We start from the raw sequence: 16,840 nt of genomic DNA, 5'->3' as shown, positions 1-16,840 counted from the left end.
AGTAGCTTAGAGCAGCTCAGCCCAAGGGCTGGTGTGACTCAGCACAGTTCCTTTGTGAATGTATCAGGACAACATCTCTGTCCTAAACGCATCCACTTGTGCATTTATATGGAAACATGTCTTTAATCCTTAATTTCTTCCTGGTTAACTTCCCTTCTCAGTCAGCCTTGCCTTGCTGCTGCTGAGAGATACCAGAAAAGTACAGAGAATCTGGCCTTGAACCTCCTCTTTTGCTTGTTTGGCCTTGGGCAAGCCAGTAACTTCTCAGCCATACTTTTCTCAGGTGAAGTGTGGGCCAGGGTGAAGACAAAGTGATGTGAGCCTCTTCTCAGCATCTGCTTTCCCTTGAATGGATGAACTACCCAGACTGCAGAACAGCACTCCTTTGTGCCTCTTAGGATGGAAGACGGTAGTTGTGGCACTCCAGGCTGGTGGAGCCAGGAACTGCTGGGTGGATCTGAGGGTTGCTGCAGGGACTGAGGGTCTCTGCTGGAAAACACATTCAGCCACAAAATTTTAGTTTTTAGTGTTTCGAGAAGAGAAAGGGAGGCCGAGATATGGGGGAAGAGGATAAATATATATTTCAGAAGAGAAAATTAGAAGCCACTTGAATTCAATAAACGATGGGGGGAAAAAAAAACCTCACTTGCAGGTTAAGGTGAATGCCAAAGCCACAGGATAGGCTAATTTATTTTAAGTATTTGAAAAAATGTCTCAATAGATGCCTTGTAAACAAGCTAGAAAGGCAAACAGGACAGGACAACAGTGTGGAAGCTGATGGGATCTATACCTGTTCCCTGTGTGCTGAATAATGGATCAGGGTCCACAGGGAATAAGTCTCAGGTGACGATAAAAGGCCTTGTCCTTGCAAGTGAGGTAAAAGCCCACGAGGAAAGCTTACCATCTCCAAGGGACGAATGCTCCCATTCGCTGAATTAGGAATTGAGGAGCTGGGTGGTCCTATGAAAGGAGAGGAGTTCTTTTAGACCCTGAACTGCATAAGGCCTGCACAGGCCTGGGTGGGAGGTTCGTCTGATGGCATAAGCAGGAAGGACCCAGGAGAGTGGCCCCCAAACTGCGCATTTCCCAATATGGGAAGTTCATGCTAAAGGCACTCTAAGCTGCACTGCAGAATTAGTGCCCAGAGAGAAGGCCCCTTGTTTTGTGTTTAAGGACGCAGTCTAGGAGGCGCGGGTCAAGGGAGACCTTGATACCTTCGAAAAAAAAAAAAAAAGGCTCCTCCGCTGCCTTTCCGGCTAGCTGAAGTCACCTGTGCAAAGGCGGAGGCGCACGCTTCACCAACCTCCGGAAGGGGGCGGTGGAACTGAAAAGCGCGAGTACGTGGAAATTTGTATCCTTCCCTCCTGAGCTTTCAGCGTTGGCGTCCTTGGTTTTCGCGTTCACCCTTTTCTCTCTCTCAACGTGATGTCATCAACTCAACAGAAGCCATTGGGCATCACTTCCCATCCCGGGTCCCAGCGCGCTCCGGAAGCCCGGGTCCGGCTGGGCGGACGCCCCGGCGTTGCCTGGCAACGGGGTCGCGAAGGATTGGTCGCGTTGGGACACGTGGCCCGAGGAATGACACTTCCGGCACTCCCGGAAGTGTGCGCGGCGTGGGCGCCAGGCTCCGCCCCCAGCAGCGGCGGAAGTGGAGCCGCCCGAGTCTTGCCGTGTTGCCGCCGGTTCCAGGGTCCATGGCCGCCTACTCCTATCGCCCTGGCCCGGGTTCCGGCCCGGGCCCAGCTGCGGGCGCGGCGTTGCCGGACCAGAGCTTCCTGTGGAACGTCTTCCAGCGGTGAGACGGGGCCGCCCGGGCTTCGTTCTTCAGCCTCCTCCCTCACCTTCCTCGCCCTCCTCCCTCGACCTAGCCGGGCTCCTCTCCTGTCACCCCCTCCTCCTTCGCCGTCCTCCCCGGCCCCTCTCCCTCCTCGCCCCTCCGGGTGCACTGGGCCCGTCACGAGATGCAGAGCACAGGGCGCAGGCGGCTCCTGCTCGGTTCGAGGGCGGATTCCAGCCCACCCGGGTGCTTGTTTTAGGAAGGCAGTAACAGGCCAGACCCAGAGCTGTGGAAGAGGGTAGCAGCCCAGCAAGGGCAGGTAGCCCTGCGTCCCTGGAGCAGGTGACGGTTGGCAGCGTCCTAAGCCCCAGTTGTCCTTTTGAACAAATGACTGTAATTCGAGTGACTCATTGCCTAGGAATGATTTGACTGCCCCAGAGAATCTTTCAGCGTTTGTGAAAGACAAACTGGTGCAGGTGTGAATTCAGACCCGGAGGCCTGACCCTTAGGATCTTGGGGAAAATTTCTTAATCCTCCGCGGGCATGTGGTATGTGACATTCTGACAGCCAAGTGAAAGGTCTACCTGAGGAATGTCCCAGAACTAATGTAAGGTAATGGGACAGATAGTTTGTTTCTGCCATATTTTGCTTTTCCTGCACATTTCATCACCAACTTTCCTGGTCTTCTTGATTTTGTAGAGTTGATAAAGACAGGAGTGGGGTGATATCGGACAGTGAGCTTCAGCAGGCGCTATCCAATGGTGAGTCAAAGCCTGATCCTCTCACAGTAAGCAATTTCCCTTCTGGAATTTATTTTTCCAACTACAGAGGAATCATTCAGACTAAATTACTATAACCTATACATGAAAGAGGTGTTTCCGACTTGCCCGTTGGTGGCTTCCTGGTTTTCATCACCGCTTCTGCTCCGCACACCACCGAGTTGGTGCAGGGGAGCATAGAGACAGGCTTTCTGGAAACAGCAGCCAGGGTGTTGCTTCTGAGTGAGGGGTGGGAAGTGTAGCTTTGTGCAACAGAAATCCTTCAGGTGTCTTGAAGGTCCTTGAATGTTCTCAGAATCTTAGTGACTCCTCTGGAAAGGGTCATCGAGAGTACTAGGTAATTATTGAAGAATTTGGAGATGGTCTACATAGCACTTTTGCTTAGGAACTGCTGAAATTCTAGGCCCAAATTGGGAAGTGAAGAAATTGGAGGCACTGGCAGCAGAATCATGACAGATGTTCTTAACTGTGTGGGGAATACTATGCGTTTAGGAGCTGGGAGGATGGTGGCCCTTGTATAGGGTGTGTTGGGAACTCTGTGGAGTCATTCTTGATAGCTGAAGTGTGGTAGCTTTGGAGGCATTTTTCTTTGTTAAATGCCTTTCATAATTCCTCAGATATGGCCAGCTTTTCTGATTAATATAGTTAAGGCTTGCTGTTATGGTTTAGATTTGGAATGTCCCCCAAAAGCTCATGGGTTAGTGCAGCAAATGTTCAGAGGTGCAATGATTGGATCATGAAGGCTGTGACCTCATCAGTGCATTAATCCATGTGATGAATTAATAATTGGAATGGATTCCTGGGTGATGGTAAAAACTATAGGCAGGTGGGGTGTAGCTGAAGGAAATAGGGTGCTGGTGTTATGCCCTTCCCCACATCTGTCCCTGACCCTTTCCTGTCTCTCTTTGCTTCCCCTCTGCTATGAGCTGAGCGGCTTTCCTCCACCATGCATTTTCACATGATACTCTGCCTCATCTCAGACCCATAGCAATGGAGTCAGTCAACCATGGTTTATAAACCTCTGAAACTTTCAGCCAAAATAAACCTTTCCTCCCCTAAGTTGTTCTTCCTGGTAGGTGTTTTGGTCACTGGTAACTAACACACTTGTCTTTCCAGAGGCATATAATTTAAGCTGGGTAAAGGGACAGTTTTAAGGTGTGACAAAAAATGTCAAAAGGTCTGGCTTTGTTAGTAGGAAGCACTTCAGTGTTATAGTTGGTTGGATGAGGGAGTGGGCAACACTAGGCTGCTGGACACTGCCTGGCAGCATTGAGGAGAAGCTCTTGCCACTGGCATGTGTCCAGTATTTAGTGTTCATTTCTGAGAACATGGGTTTCAGCGTGACACACTTACCTCAGAATGGCAGATGCCATAGACACCATTCCCCTGCATCCAGCCTATGTGGACCTCAGGCACTAGGTTATCATTTCACACACGTTTATTTAGATTGTTTGGGCAGCCAGTTGCATTATCTCTGCCCTGACTATTGTGCCTTATTGATTTTTCTCTTCTCTGGTCATCATTAACCCCTTTCAACTGTGTTTGATGTCTCCAATGCTCCTTCTACTCTGAGGAGAAGCAAGGCAGGGTTACTACTAGAAAGGCCTCAAGAGCATCTGCTGTGTAGCAGGCCACACTTTAGCACATCTTGGCCTCAGACTTTCCAAGTGAGGAATGGATGGTTTTCTTCACAACGTGGTGTGCATGTGTGGTGGAAGGCCATATGAGCCCTATTGAGGCGTGCATCAGAGACGACACTTTTTGTGGCCTCTTTACCAGGACTGTAAAGGTTTATGGTCTCTCTTGTGTCTCTTTGTCTGTTCCAGAGTACTGGCCAAGATACAAGATCAGTTTAGATCTTGTGTCTTGTGTGAACCTTTCACAGGTGTTGTTCATCCTCACTAGCAGGACAGTCTGTCTACACTGGAGGGCTCAGTTGGGCCCTGGTGCTGCCTGGATCCACATCCTGCTCTCCCTGTTTCAGTAGTGTGAAGTTGAACAAGTATTCAACCTGCCAGCGTCAGTGTCCTCACAGCCTCTGGGAGAGCAAATCGAGGAAATACAGGCAAAGTGCCTCCCTCATGCTTGGAGTCAAGAGCCAGCTGGAGTGTCCATGGGTGCACCGCAGGACAGTGGCTGTGTCTCTGCTGCCACTATTGGCTTAGGAGCCAGCTCCAGTGGTGATGACAACAGAGCTGCTGCAAGGGCTACGGCAGGGAGGGCTGTGGCCATGGGGCATTCAGCAGCACAGAGCAGGTGTTCTCTGGCCCTGTGAAACAGCTTGCCGCAGACTGTCCTGAGGGTAGTATGTGTTTTTTATTTTTTATTTCCACATTATTTCTTGGGATAATGAGAAATGAATTTTTCTCAAGCCCTTTTTTTTGTGTTTTGAAGTAAGTTTGCCTTAATATGACATTGTTATAATTTGAAGGAGCACTTTTTAACTACTTGGAGAAAAAAAAACTTACCTTCTTTTAAGGACATTTTACCAAATAGCTTTCTAGTTCATCCTAAAAGAATTGAGATAATTTAGACCATACAAGCAGCAATTTCCTATAGAATAATTATCCATTCACATCACGGTTCTTCTCCAACAGAGGTCCCATTTCATGGGTGATGGAACAGAGGTCTACCTGTGCTTTGATCACTGGGTAGGTAGGGTCTGCTCAGCAGACAGGCTACCCATGTTCCTAAGAAGAGCCTGTTGGGTGATTGGCCCTCATCTATCTCCTGGGAACTGAGCTCCTAGAATGTTTGGGAAGAGTGCTTTGTCTTGCCAAGATCTGTGAACTGAGCTGTGCCTCTTGGCCTGGGTGGTTTGTACCAAAACCAGGCTGTGATTTGTGGCAAACACCTGCTTTTGTCTCTAGGCAAATGGAGCTCAGTAACTGGCCCCAGGTAAGCCCTGAACCCCCAGGAGTATGTTCTGTTCATGTTGAACAGAATTTCCATGTTTTTTACCACCAGTTTTTATACTCAAATATTTACCCAAGGACCTTATTCTGTAACCCAGTGTGTGGAGGCCTATTCATGTATTCAGATATATCTGATCTGGGTATAAATTTTTTAATGGGATTTTCTCTTTTAGACTCATCCAGGATGGTCAGAATTAATTATTGTCCTATATTTAAGACAATCTCTTTGCAGATTTCCAAGTAGATCATAATGGAACTACTTGTTAATTCTGTCTCCTTGGAGAAAGATCAAGTGCCCTGGACAGTGTCCTTGACAGTGGCCCTGTGGCAGCTCTCACAGGTGCAGTTGAGCAGGCTCTGGCTAGACTCTGGAGGCTCACATCTGGTTTCCCATCCACTTTTCCCTTGCTGCTTTTACTGTGTCTCCTCTGTGTAAGAAGCTGTGACCATGTGTCTTGTCTTAGAGAGTTGGCCAGCTGTGTCTATGATCCCCAGAAACACTCTCAGCCAGAACTTCAGAGAGTTAGCGACCACCTTGGTGGTCATAAATAGCTTGCATGTCTGGCAGGACATGGGATATTGCCCACTCAGTGCTTAGGCTCCTCCTATTGTGACAACGGGAAGATCTTATGGTGCTCCTGAAGCCAGGCCCCTGCTGAGAACCTCTTTAGGGGTAGGGGGAAGGCACTGGTTTAATTGTTGCTATGTTTGTTTGCAGGCACATGGACCCCGTTTAACCCAGTGACTGTCAGGTCAATCATTTGTAAGTATTGCAGACAAGCTCCCCTGGGAACTACCTAGATAAGCGTATGCTTTCTGGAGTCTACTCAGGAGGTGCTGGCCCTTGTATGCCACATCCTGCCTCTGGACTTCTCACCTCTGTGTATACAGCTTTCACAGTTTTTAGTTTTAATTTACGGTTTAACTGGCATTTTCAATTTTTGAATTCTAAAGATAGTATGTGTATAAAATTTTTAAAGTTATTATATAGTTAGTTTTTTGTTATAATGAATTTTTAAAGTTATTATATAGTTATTAATAGTTAATTTTGATAGTCTCTTATTGCTGGTTTTTTATGATTCTCTCTTTTATTTCTTTGAATATTGTTATGGTCTCTTACATTTTAAATAAATGTTTTTATTGAAGAATTAAATATTTGCCAGGCATGGTAGCACACATCTATAACTCCAGCTGCTTCAAGAGACTGAAGCAGGAGGATTGCAAGTTTGAGGCCAGCCTGGACAAGTTTGCAAGACTTGGCTTAATTATGAAAAGGGTTGGGGGTGAAGCTCAGTGGTATTACTTGGCATGCTCAAGACCCTGGGTTCAGTCCCCAGCACTGTGAGAGGGGGTTACTTGTTAAACTTGTCTACTTCACCATGTGTTCCTGACACTCCTGAATCCTTGAGAAGGTGATCCATGTCTGACTGTTATTCCTGCTGAACCTCATGCATGGCTAATTTCCTTAGTATTTTAGTATTTTTATTTGCTTTGTGGGTTTGTGTGTGGCTGAACTCAATGTGTGCAAACCAGGCTTGATTGGGAATACATCCTCCAGAAAAAAAATTCGTATTTCTGCAGCCAGGGTGTGGGGTTTCTCAGTTTGAAGTAGCAGGAACTTGAGCTCCAGATCCAAGAGGGAAGGGTTCACTGTCACATAGTCTCAAGGAAAGTTCACTGTTCCACCAGTTTCTGGAAGGTTTCGTGTTCTGAGAGATGATTTTTTTTCTCTATCCTACTCTTCCAAAGATGTAGTTCCCTTCCTGGTTGCCTTTGACATGGAACCTTGGGTCCTGTGCCTCTCCTTCTGGGTTCCTCTCTGTCTGTGAGCTTAGTGCTATATTGCAGGGTGCGTGGTGTAGGCCACAGGCACTGCATCTTGCTATGGGTAAAGACATTGAGGTAAGCACGGGTGTGCTGGCAGGGATGCAGCCTTCCGCACCAGGAAAGATGTCGATGGAGCAGGGGATGGGGCATGTGCACTTCCCTGCCAGAGGCTGGCCTGGAAGCTGCTGTTCTGCTCAGCCTCAGCTGGGTGGCTTTCATTGGCATTGCCCAGGTACAGAAGCAGGCTGGAGTGGCACTCACCAGCATGTTGATACCACACCTCTGTACAGTCCACGCTTGAGGCGGTGATGTTAAAAACAGCCCATCGTTACAAACATGCTTCTGCGCTGTGTGGAGGAATCTGAATGCTCAGTCCTCACATGTTCTTTGATGATGGGATGTGCTACTGACCTGGAATGGACTTCTATATGATCCAGGAGCATTCTTCCTATAGTCTGGCCTTAGTCTCCTAAAACAACAGGCAATTTTATCATTTTCTCTACAACAGCACTTCAGACTGACTTGTTTTATTTGTTAGCCATTTTGCAGTAACATGTAATTATATTCAGTGATTCTTATTATCTGGACCTGGAATTACACTGATTTTTTTTTTAAATGAAAAATGTGGACTTATTTTTTTTTTTTTTTAATTAAATCCTAATGGGAGAGTAGGCTAGGTCTCTTTTTAACTAGAATAGATTCCCCTTGTCCCTGGAGGACTGTTTCTAGCTCCTGAGGGGTGGCAGAGTTTACTCTCTCCTGGGACTGGGAGTCCGGAGCAGGGGCTCCTGGACCTCTGCACCTTGGTGACCTCAGGTCACCAAGCACAAGCAGAGAGTCTGCTTTCCAGAGCCCACTTCAGTGGAAAGTGCTATTTGGACTTTTACTGTGATTCCACCCACGGTCTGCCACACAGCTGTGTCTGCGTAGTATCATTCTGGGACCAGGGCTGGATGACTGTCCCCTAGGCCTCCACCAGGCAGGGCCCCATTCAGCCAAGTCCTGTTTGTGAGCTAGCACACGGTGATCTGCAGGCTGGCCCCATGCTGGCGTTCTGAAGGACAGCTCAGAGACCTGCCTGACACCGTTCCTCTGTCTCAGCACTGATACTCTGTCCCTCTGCCTTAGCTATGTTTGACCGGGAGAACAAGGCTGGCGTGAACTTCAGCGAGTTCACAGGCGTGTGGAAGTACATCACAGACTGGCAGAATGTCTTCCGCACCTATGACAGGGACAACTCTGGAATGATCGACAAGAACGAGCTCAAGCAAGCACTCTCAGGTTTTGGTAATTCACTTGTCTTGATTGTGTAGCATATTTCATTTTGGAACCTAGGAGACCCTGAATTTTATTTTACTTTGTTCAACTTACAGATTTTTAACCCAGTCCATGTGAAATTTCTGTTTATGTTACATTGTACAGTGTCATATTTTGATAGTATTTATTGTATATATTTGACATGTAGTCTTTTATTCAGTTTTTCATCCAAAATGAGATAAGGGCTATGCAAATCATCTTCTTTTTTTCCTATGGGGTGATTTGATGAACAAAATTGAGAATGGGGCTTTTGAAACAATTTCAAGTGGAAGTGATAAAGTGGTGTGGGACAGTTTATGCTTCCTGATGCATCAAAACACAGTGATAAAATGACCCTAAGAGGCAATTCTGTAAGTTATCAGCTCTAACTCTCAGTCCTTCCAAACTGTGCCTCAATGGAGAATTAGAGCACGTGCCCATTCTCAAATGCGCTGTGTGTCTATGTGGCATGTGTCCACATGTGCACACTCTTGTTGTGTGCAGGTATGTGACAGCATGCCATGCTTCTCTTGAGTGTTCAGAGTACTTGTCCAGAGCTCACCCAAGGGTTCCAGAACTGATCTTGGGCCTGAAAGGAAGCTGCGATTTTTACTTACAAAGAAAACACCAAGCTGTTTGGGACCAGCCCGCAGCTGCTCATAGTTCCACCTAGACTCATCTAGAGCAATTTTGCGTAGTGCTGTCATCATCTGGTCTATGTTACCAAACTCTTCTGTGCTTATTGAAAAGTATGCTTACAAGTGCTCTCTAGGAAAAATATGAAAGATTAGACCACAGTCCACAGTGCTGTGCTGTTGGAGTCTTGTGATGCTCAAGTTCGGTGTTTCCTGTGGTTGCTAACATGGCTCTTGCACCCCTCCCCACTTCTCCCAGCATGTGGCTCATGGCCATCTCCTCCTCCTCTTCCTTCTCACCTCATGAACTTGTCCACAGGGCTGATTTTAGGAAAGATATTGAGAACTCACCGATTGTGAGGCAGGATTTGGACAGGACAGCTCTGAGTTAGAATTTGGAATACACCCAATCTTGTTGCATCTTTGTGTGGGGGGCCTGGTGAGGTCCTGGCTGGCCTGTCTCCTGGCGTGGTGGAAGAAGGGTCTCCAGGCAGAGTGGCTGCATGGTTAGAGAGCGCCAGTGAAGGCACAGGAGGCCCAGTACAGCCCAGTGGGGCAAGTGCCACATGGTGCTGGGGACAAAGCTGGGCCCATGTGCAGTCTCAGTACCACAGAATGTCAGCCTGCCCCACATCTAGAGGCCTTGGAGCTTGTGCTTAGCACAGTGACCACTGGGTCATTGGAACTCAGTGGAAACATTGATGTGGATGGTGCTCCTCAGCCTCTCAGACTCTCTGTGACCTGTTCAAGCCAAGGATGCTTTAGAACCTCTGTTTCTGTAGTCGTGGTGAGGGTGTGGCTGGCCAGGAGCACAGGCTGCCTCAGAGGCAGACCCAGAGTCCTCTGGCTTCCCGGGTGCTTTCTGGAGGAGCGGTGTCTTGTGTAGTACCTCTCTGGTGGTCCTGCCAAATTTCTTCTTGAGCTTGGTTTCTCATTTTCCAGGGTTGTCCCCCCTTGTCTTCCATGAAAAGGAACATGGTCATCTTGTTTGCACAAGTCTGAGACTCATGTCCCCTGCATCCCTTGTTCTGCAGCTGGAGTAGGTGGATACCTGCCTAGGAGGTCAGTTACTTTGGAAGATTTTTGGTTGTAACTGTTAAGATTTGGCCTTAGAAGCAAAAATTCCTGCTCTGTTTTGACTCTGAGAATGGATGTGTTGCTCTCAGGTAACAGAGCAGCTTAACAGTGGGCGTCTCAGACCAGCCCAGGTGGCATTGTGTGACTCTGGTAGGACCACTCAGTGGATCTGATGACCCTTTCACTGTGTATTTAAACTTGTTAACATGGCCAGGTGTGGGCATGACACCTTCCCCAGTGTGGCTGCTGGCAGGCTCTTCAGGTGCAACGTGGTTGTTGTTAACTTGAAGTTTGGCTTACCTACGTTAAGCTGTCCCTTCTGGTGGGCAGTGCATTCAGAACCCCTGCTCACCCAGGATTCCCCTAGGCTCTCATCCCCCACCCTGCCTCTGGCAACTTCTGCAGTTTAGTTTATTCTAATGAAAACTGTGGAAGTATAATCCACCTCCACTTTTCCATCACTCATTTTCAATCTTTTCTCTACATTTGCTCCTTCCCTTTGTGGCTGAAGCTTTCTGAGCAAGTTCGAGGCTCGTGTCTCATGCATCCCTCATTCTGCAGCTGGATTAGGTGGATACCTGCCTAGGAGGTCAGTGTGAGCAGTTCATCTTACGAGGTTAACAGCGTTTTATGACCGTTGTGCCTGACCAGCAGCCCCATCTCCTTTCTCATGGCGTCGTCTGGTTGGTGCCATACAGACCACCGATGGTTTAACTTTCCTCCTATTTCCTTGTCCACTGGTGATCACTGCTGTCTGTCCAGTTTCTCCCAGGTCATGTTGTGACTGCAGTGGTGCCATGCTATTCCTGGTGGTGGGGCTGATGATGGGCAGGGGACTCTGGACTGGTGCTGACCATCTGACCCACAGGCTGCATGGCCTGGACCAGGAGTGTCCACTGGGCAGTTTCTGGTGGTATCTTCCTCATGTTAGTTCCTGGGTTGCTGCATCACCAAAGGCTATTTGGAAGTAGACACAGGAGGCGTATCCCTATCCCCTCTCCAGGAGGCCACTACTGCCTTGGGGGCTCTGGGAGAGTGGGCTTGGCAGAGGTGAGAAGGACTGCCTCACTCAGACCCTGCAGCCCCTGCTTCACCTGGTCTGTCCAGAGAGGGTCCAGACTTCCCAGTGGTGTGCCCTGTTGGTGTGGAATTGTCCTCCTGCTGCTTCTCACAGGCTGGGAGGCCTCAGGTGACCTTGCCCTTTTGGGTGGGGGCAGCTTAGCTGGAACTGGAATGGATGATGTATGTTGCAGTCAGAGCTGTTTGGCTCAAGAGCAGTATTTCCAGAGTCAGCCCTCATCCTGTGGAGAGAAGGTACTCCCCAGGTGGGCAGCTGGGTCTGCAAGGTGACCCTTGCCCCCACATCTTGCTGGCCAGGCCGATTGGGTTGTGGCCATGTGCAGAGTGCCTCCTGGCTCCCACACAACCGGGTTTGTCCTCCCGTTGAGCCTTTTTCCTGGTCTTTCTGTTCATTGCTTGCTTTTCCCATCTTTCTCTGTTCTTGCTTTCCCTGCAAGAGTGCCAGAGACCTGGAGTTGATTCCAGGATCTGTGGAGTTGTTTCTGGAAATTCAGTGTTCAGACTGGAAATTCTGTATCTTTGTTCCCATCTCATTGGCCTTCTCCAGCCCTGGCAGGAAATCAGCAATGGCTCTTGTCACCCCATCCACACCCTGGATCTGCAGTGCCCTGTGGCCGTGTTCCAGGCTCCATCCTCATCAGGTCAGGGCTCAGCCAGGGTGCTGCCTCACCTGCCAGGTACTTGATAGGTGTAAGGAGATGAGTGCAGCTGTTCCCTACTTGCTCTCTTTCTGACTACAGTTGGGGGTCCCACTCAACCTGCAGGGACTCATTTAGTTCCTGTACTTAAATCCCAGCTCCCCCTGAGTGCTCTGGAAGGTACTATGAACATGTTTGTGTGTTTTGAGTCTTTATAGTAAAATGATAAATAAGTGTTCATACAGGTAATTAACTGTGAGATTCAATCAGACAATAGGTGTGCATATCCTTGCAAAGACCCCAACAAGACTGAAAACCGGTAAAAATATATTGGCACCTGGATCTTGTCTCCTGAATCAGTAAGGATACCATGGCCACACAGGTAGTGGGGGGTGAGGGAAGGAATCAGGTGAGCTGCAGGTAGTAGGGGGTGAAGAAGGAAGCATGTGAGCTGTGTCCTCCTGTGCCTCCGTCTACATCTGGTTCCTCCACTTTCCTTCAGACCCTCTCTCCACTGGAGACCTTCTCCAGACATGCTCAGTAAATTGGAGAGGAATCAGGACTCAGTGACCCTGGGGATTTTGAACTTGGTGAGGCCGACTTTCCTTGTGTCCTCAGTTCCCTGATGTCATGTGCCCTGTCATTCCCCTTTCCTCATGTCTTCATTTGTTTCACTGGAACCCTCTTTGGTATTTTATTTCTCGGAGCACTCTGTGGTTATAAGCAGCCAGGGCAGCGCGTCCTTCGGGGCTTCAATAGATTGGCAGACTAGTGAGGTGCTCCAGGGGCTCGGGTTGCCATGCCTGGCTGCCCTGTGGGGAGGGTGCAGTTAGCCAGCAGATGCTTGTGCTCAGGAGAACAGTAGGTTGTCCTACAGGGAGAGGGCACTGGTCTCTAGGTAAGTCACATCGTAGTCCTGGAAACTAAGCGTGTTTAGGAATGGCTGGTCAGGCGGTGTCTTTCAGCTCTCGAGTGCATTGAATGGAGTGGCAGTTTTTGCTGTGGGGAGGCTGGCGAGTAGGCAGGGGGCATGAGCATTGGTGCATTCCTCCCACCTCATCTGCCCATCTTGACTCTGACCTTTCCTCTCCCAGGCTACCGGCTCTCTGACCAGTTCCACGACATCCTCATTCGGAAATTTGACAGACAAGGACGAGGGCAGATTGCCTTTGATGACTTCATCCAGGGCTGCATTGTCTTGCAGGTGACAGAGTGGCTCTGTGGGGGCTGGGCAGGAGAAGGGAAGGGTTCACCCCAGAGCAGGATACCTGGCCATCCATGAAATGTATAAGGCCTGTATAGGAGTTTCTTTTTGCTTTTTTGTTTTGGGGGGTTTTTTAATTTTTTTAAAAGCACATATTTATTTATAGTAGTTGGGTTCATTTTGACAAAATCACGCATGCATGGAATTTGACGAACTCCATTTCAGTCCTCTTTCCCTCTTCCCCCAGTTGGAGTCCAGACTGAGGGCACTCCTTGCTGACTCTGGAATCATTGAGAGGCATTGATGGCATTGGGTTTTTAGACATAATGTAGAATTTTGGTAATTGTTCTTAATTTTTTTTCCCATTAAATGATAGATCAGTTAAAGTGTGTTGCCTTTGGTCAGCTAAGCGCAGCCTCCAGGTTCTTTAACAGGTTCTCACTGAGGGTGGGAGAAAAGTCTGCCGGCTCTCATGCCTCTGGTCTTGGAGGGGGAGCCTTGCCTTTGCCTGCTGCTCAGTGCTCCCTGATGTTGGGTTGTGTTTCCCATGTCCTCTGAACATCCAAGGAAGAGGTGCAATGTGGCTCTCTTTTGGGACTCTCTGAAGTGCTATGGGGTCTGGGTTTTAATTTGTTCTGTAAGTCAACATCTGGCCCTTCTGCTGCCTGGGTGAAGGTCTCCTTTGGGTTCTCAGCAACAGGGGTCCCGCTAGGACCCCGGCCCACTAGGAGTTCTCTGCCCCCAGACCCGTGTCCTGTAGCTCTGGGGGATGTTGTCAGTTCTGGGTCAACACTCACCCTGGAATGTTAGAAGGGGAGAATCTAAAAGCAAAAGCCATGTCCCATAAGTAAAAATTTTATCAGAATGATTTCCTTCATCTGCTTTTTTTTTTTTTTTTTTTTTTTTAAAGGCTTTTGAGGGCTGGGGATATAGCACAGTGGTGGAGTGCTTGCCCAGCATGCATAAGGCCCTGGGTTTTATCCCCAGCACTGCAAAAAAAGTTTTTTGAAAATTAATTTAAAAAAAAATACAACATGAAAACTTATAGAAATCTTAGAAAAATACAAATAAAATTAAAAGGAAATTTACTTGAGTTCTTTGCATTTTGTTTTGTTGGGCGGTGCTGGGACAACCCAGGGCCTGAAACATGCTAGGCAGGTGCTCTGCCTCTCAGCTACAGGCCCAGGCTTCCCATTGTTCAGTCAGAGTTAGCTGTTGCTGGTGTTCTCTTGTACTGACAAACATCACGAAACAGAGAGACATGTTCTGAGCAATACACCATTGGGAGGGCAGAGCCTGCTGCACTCCTAGGCCAGGTAGGTTAGCCACTGTGGCAGTCAGCTTTCTTTTATGTAACAAATATCTGAGATAAACCCACTTAAGAGGAAAGGTTTGTTTTTGCTTACAGTTTTGGAGGACTCAGGCCTTGTCTGCTTGTCTCTATGGCTTTTGGGACTATGGGGAGGCAGCACATCCTGGCAAGAGTGCATGGCAGAGGAATTACCTTGTGATGGCTGTGAAGCGAATGCAAGGGAAGGCAGGACTGGTATCCCCATGTCCCCTTCAAGGGGACACCCCCAGTCAACCCATTTCCTCCCACTGGGCCCTGTCTCCTGAAGGTTCCATCACCTCCCCATCTTGCCATGCCTGGGGATCAAGCCTTCAACACATGGACCTTTGTGAGACATTGGGTCCAAATTGTACCTGTTCCCAACTCGGAGGACTGTGGCAGGAAGACCACAAGTTCAAGGCCAGCCTGGCAACTTATCAAGGCCCAGTCTCAAAATGAAATAAGGACTGGGGCATGCTTCGCATTAGAGCACTCGCCTAGCATGTGTGCTGCCCGGGTTCAGTTCTTAGGGCCACAGAACAGAAAAGAACCAAAGCAGCGTGGCCCTGGCCACATGTTGCGCACTGTTGACTAGAACCACCTGGTAGTGCATGACTGTCACTTGTGTTGTGCTAGCAGTTCTCACATAGGAACTCGCAGTTGGTGTCCTGGAGATAGGACTGGCAGACATGGCTGACCCTCAGGGTGCTGGGGTTGTCAGGTTCTTTTGTCATACAGAATTCCCTTGTGCCTGTTTGTCTTGTCCTTGGCCTTCTTTAGAGTGTGTCGGGGCTGCTGAGTCCACCTCTGGAGTGGCACTCTCAGCCTGTCTTCAGGGTTGAGCGGTTGTCCCTCTGCTTCTGGCTGGCCTGGGCCCTCGGGCTTTTGGAGGGCAGGGGCAAGTCAAGCAGGAGGTGGGGGGGGCTAGAGGGGCTTGGCCCTCCCCTGCTGGGCTTGGCTTCCAGGGTAGGAACCCGTGTTAGGACTATCTTCCCTGGCCCAGTTCACCACCAAGATGAGCCCTCGGGAGGAGCCAGCCACCCATGGGGATGCTTCTGAACTTTGACAAGCCCATGACCCAGAGTGGGAGGAAGTACCCATTTGGAGTCTAATGGGGCCAGGCCTGCCCTACCCTTCATCCCATGTCCTCAGGCTCCACTGCCCCGTAGACAGTGCTGAGAGTGCTTCCACCTGTGCCTCTGGCATGGGTGTCCATCACCCATGTCCCTCTCAGGGATGAGGGACATGTGATTCTGAGGTTGTTTCCAGATGTCCCATTTTGTCCTTCTGTTCAGCACACACCAAGCTCTTAAATGCCTGTTCTTTTCCCAGAGGTTGACGGACATATTCAGACGTTACGACACAGATCAAGATGGCTGGATTCAGGTGTCCTATGAGCAGTATCTCTCCATGGTCTTCAGCATTGTATAATGCACGCCTCGTGGACAGAAGCACGTCATACGAGAAAAGACTGAAAATGCCAAATTCCTTCCCTGTAACAAATGGGGACCCAGATGCAGTTAGATGCTGTTCTTCCGTCGGATCTTGTGTGGTTAACACTTGGGGACCTGGCTGTACCTATGTGGATAAGCTGACTAGGGCTTTGCAGTCGTAGCAGCCACCATGTCAACATAAGAAACACTGGGTTTGCTGGCCTGCTAATTGTGCCATGAGGCGAAACCTAATAATGGTTCAGGTATTCTCCCAAAATGCATCATGTGCTTTCCTCGATCTCCAGTTCTGTAGTGGAAATGCTTTTATCAGCCAATAGAATTTTTAAGTGAAATGAACTTGCACAGAGGCTTTCACGTGCCTTACTTTTCTAAAAGGAGTTTATTGTATTCATTGGAACAGGCAACATAAGCAATAAAGTAAAGGTACAGACTCAAGGCCTACTTGTAGCTCCTCATCAAACAGGGAAGAAATGTGCCCACATCCCCAGCATCCATCATCCTAGACACACTCACGTGCCTGAAGCTGCATCTGATGGGACCAGCAGGACAGGCATGAGACAGGGAGACAGATGTCCCACAGAGGTGAGGCCACTTCCAGCGGCCCCATGCCAACTGGGGGACTTAGGCCCTTCACCTGTGAGCTTTGCGTGAAGGAGATGGGTGGTGTAGTCAGACTTGTGGGGAGGACATGAGGACATTTGGATTCTTGTGGGTGCCACCGATGAGAAACTGGGTGTCCATGGGGTCCACTGGGGCCTGTGCTGGCCTAGGATGGGACCTGGAGGGTGAGGGTTTCTTGTCTGTGGTATCTAGTTGTTGGGATCATTA

The 16,840-nt window shown here is 48.9% G+C and overlaps 1 protein-coding gene across 2 annotated transcripts; it reads left to right on the top strand.

The window, feature by feature from the left end:
* The first annotated feature begins 1,554 nt into the window (after window positions 1-1,554).
* Window positions 1,555-16,447, top strand: LOC143404837 (programmed cell death protein 6). Of its 2 annotated transcripts, none has more exons than XM_077109505.1 (6): window positions 1,555-1,795; window positions 2,477-2,538; window positions 6,190-6,234; window positions 8,427-8,579; window positions 13,119-13,228; window positions 15,891-16,447. In XM_077109505.1, the coding sequence occupies exons 1-6, from the start codon at window positions 1,695-1,697 to the stop codon at window positions 15,987-15,989; spliced, it is 570 nt and encodes a 189-aa protein (XP_076965620.1). In that variant the 5' UTR covers window positions 1,555-1,694; the 3' UTR covers window positions 15,990-16,447. The 2 variants fall into 2 exon arrangements, with proteins under 2 accessions (XP_076965620.1, XP_076965619.1); XM_077109504.1 differs by having other exon boundaries at window positions 1,563-1,795; window positions 8,427-8,585.
* The last annotated feature ends 393 nt before the right edge of the window (window positions 16,448-16,840 follow it).

Source organism: Callospermophilus lateralis, chromosome 5 (assembly GCF_048772815.1).
Source record: "Callospermophilus lateralis isolate mCalLat2 chromosome 5, mCalLat2.hap1, whole genome shotgun sequence".
NCBI lineage: Eukaryota > Metazoa > Chordata > Mammalia > Rodentia > Sciuridae > Callospermophilus > Callospermophilus lateralis.
The sequence above is the reverse complement of the archived record's forward strand: the minus strand, read 5'-3'. Positions and strand labels throughout refer to the sequence as shown.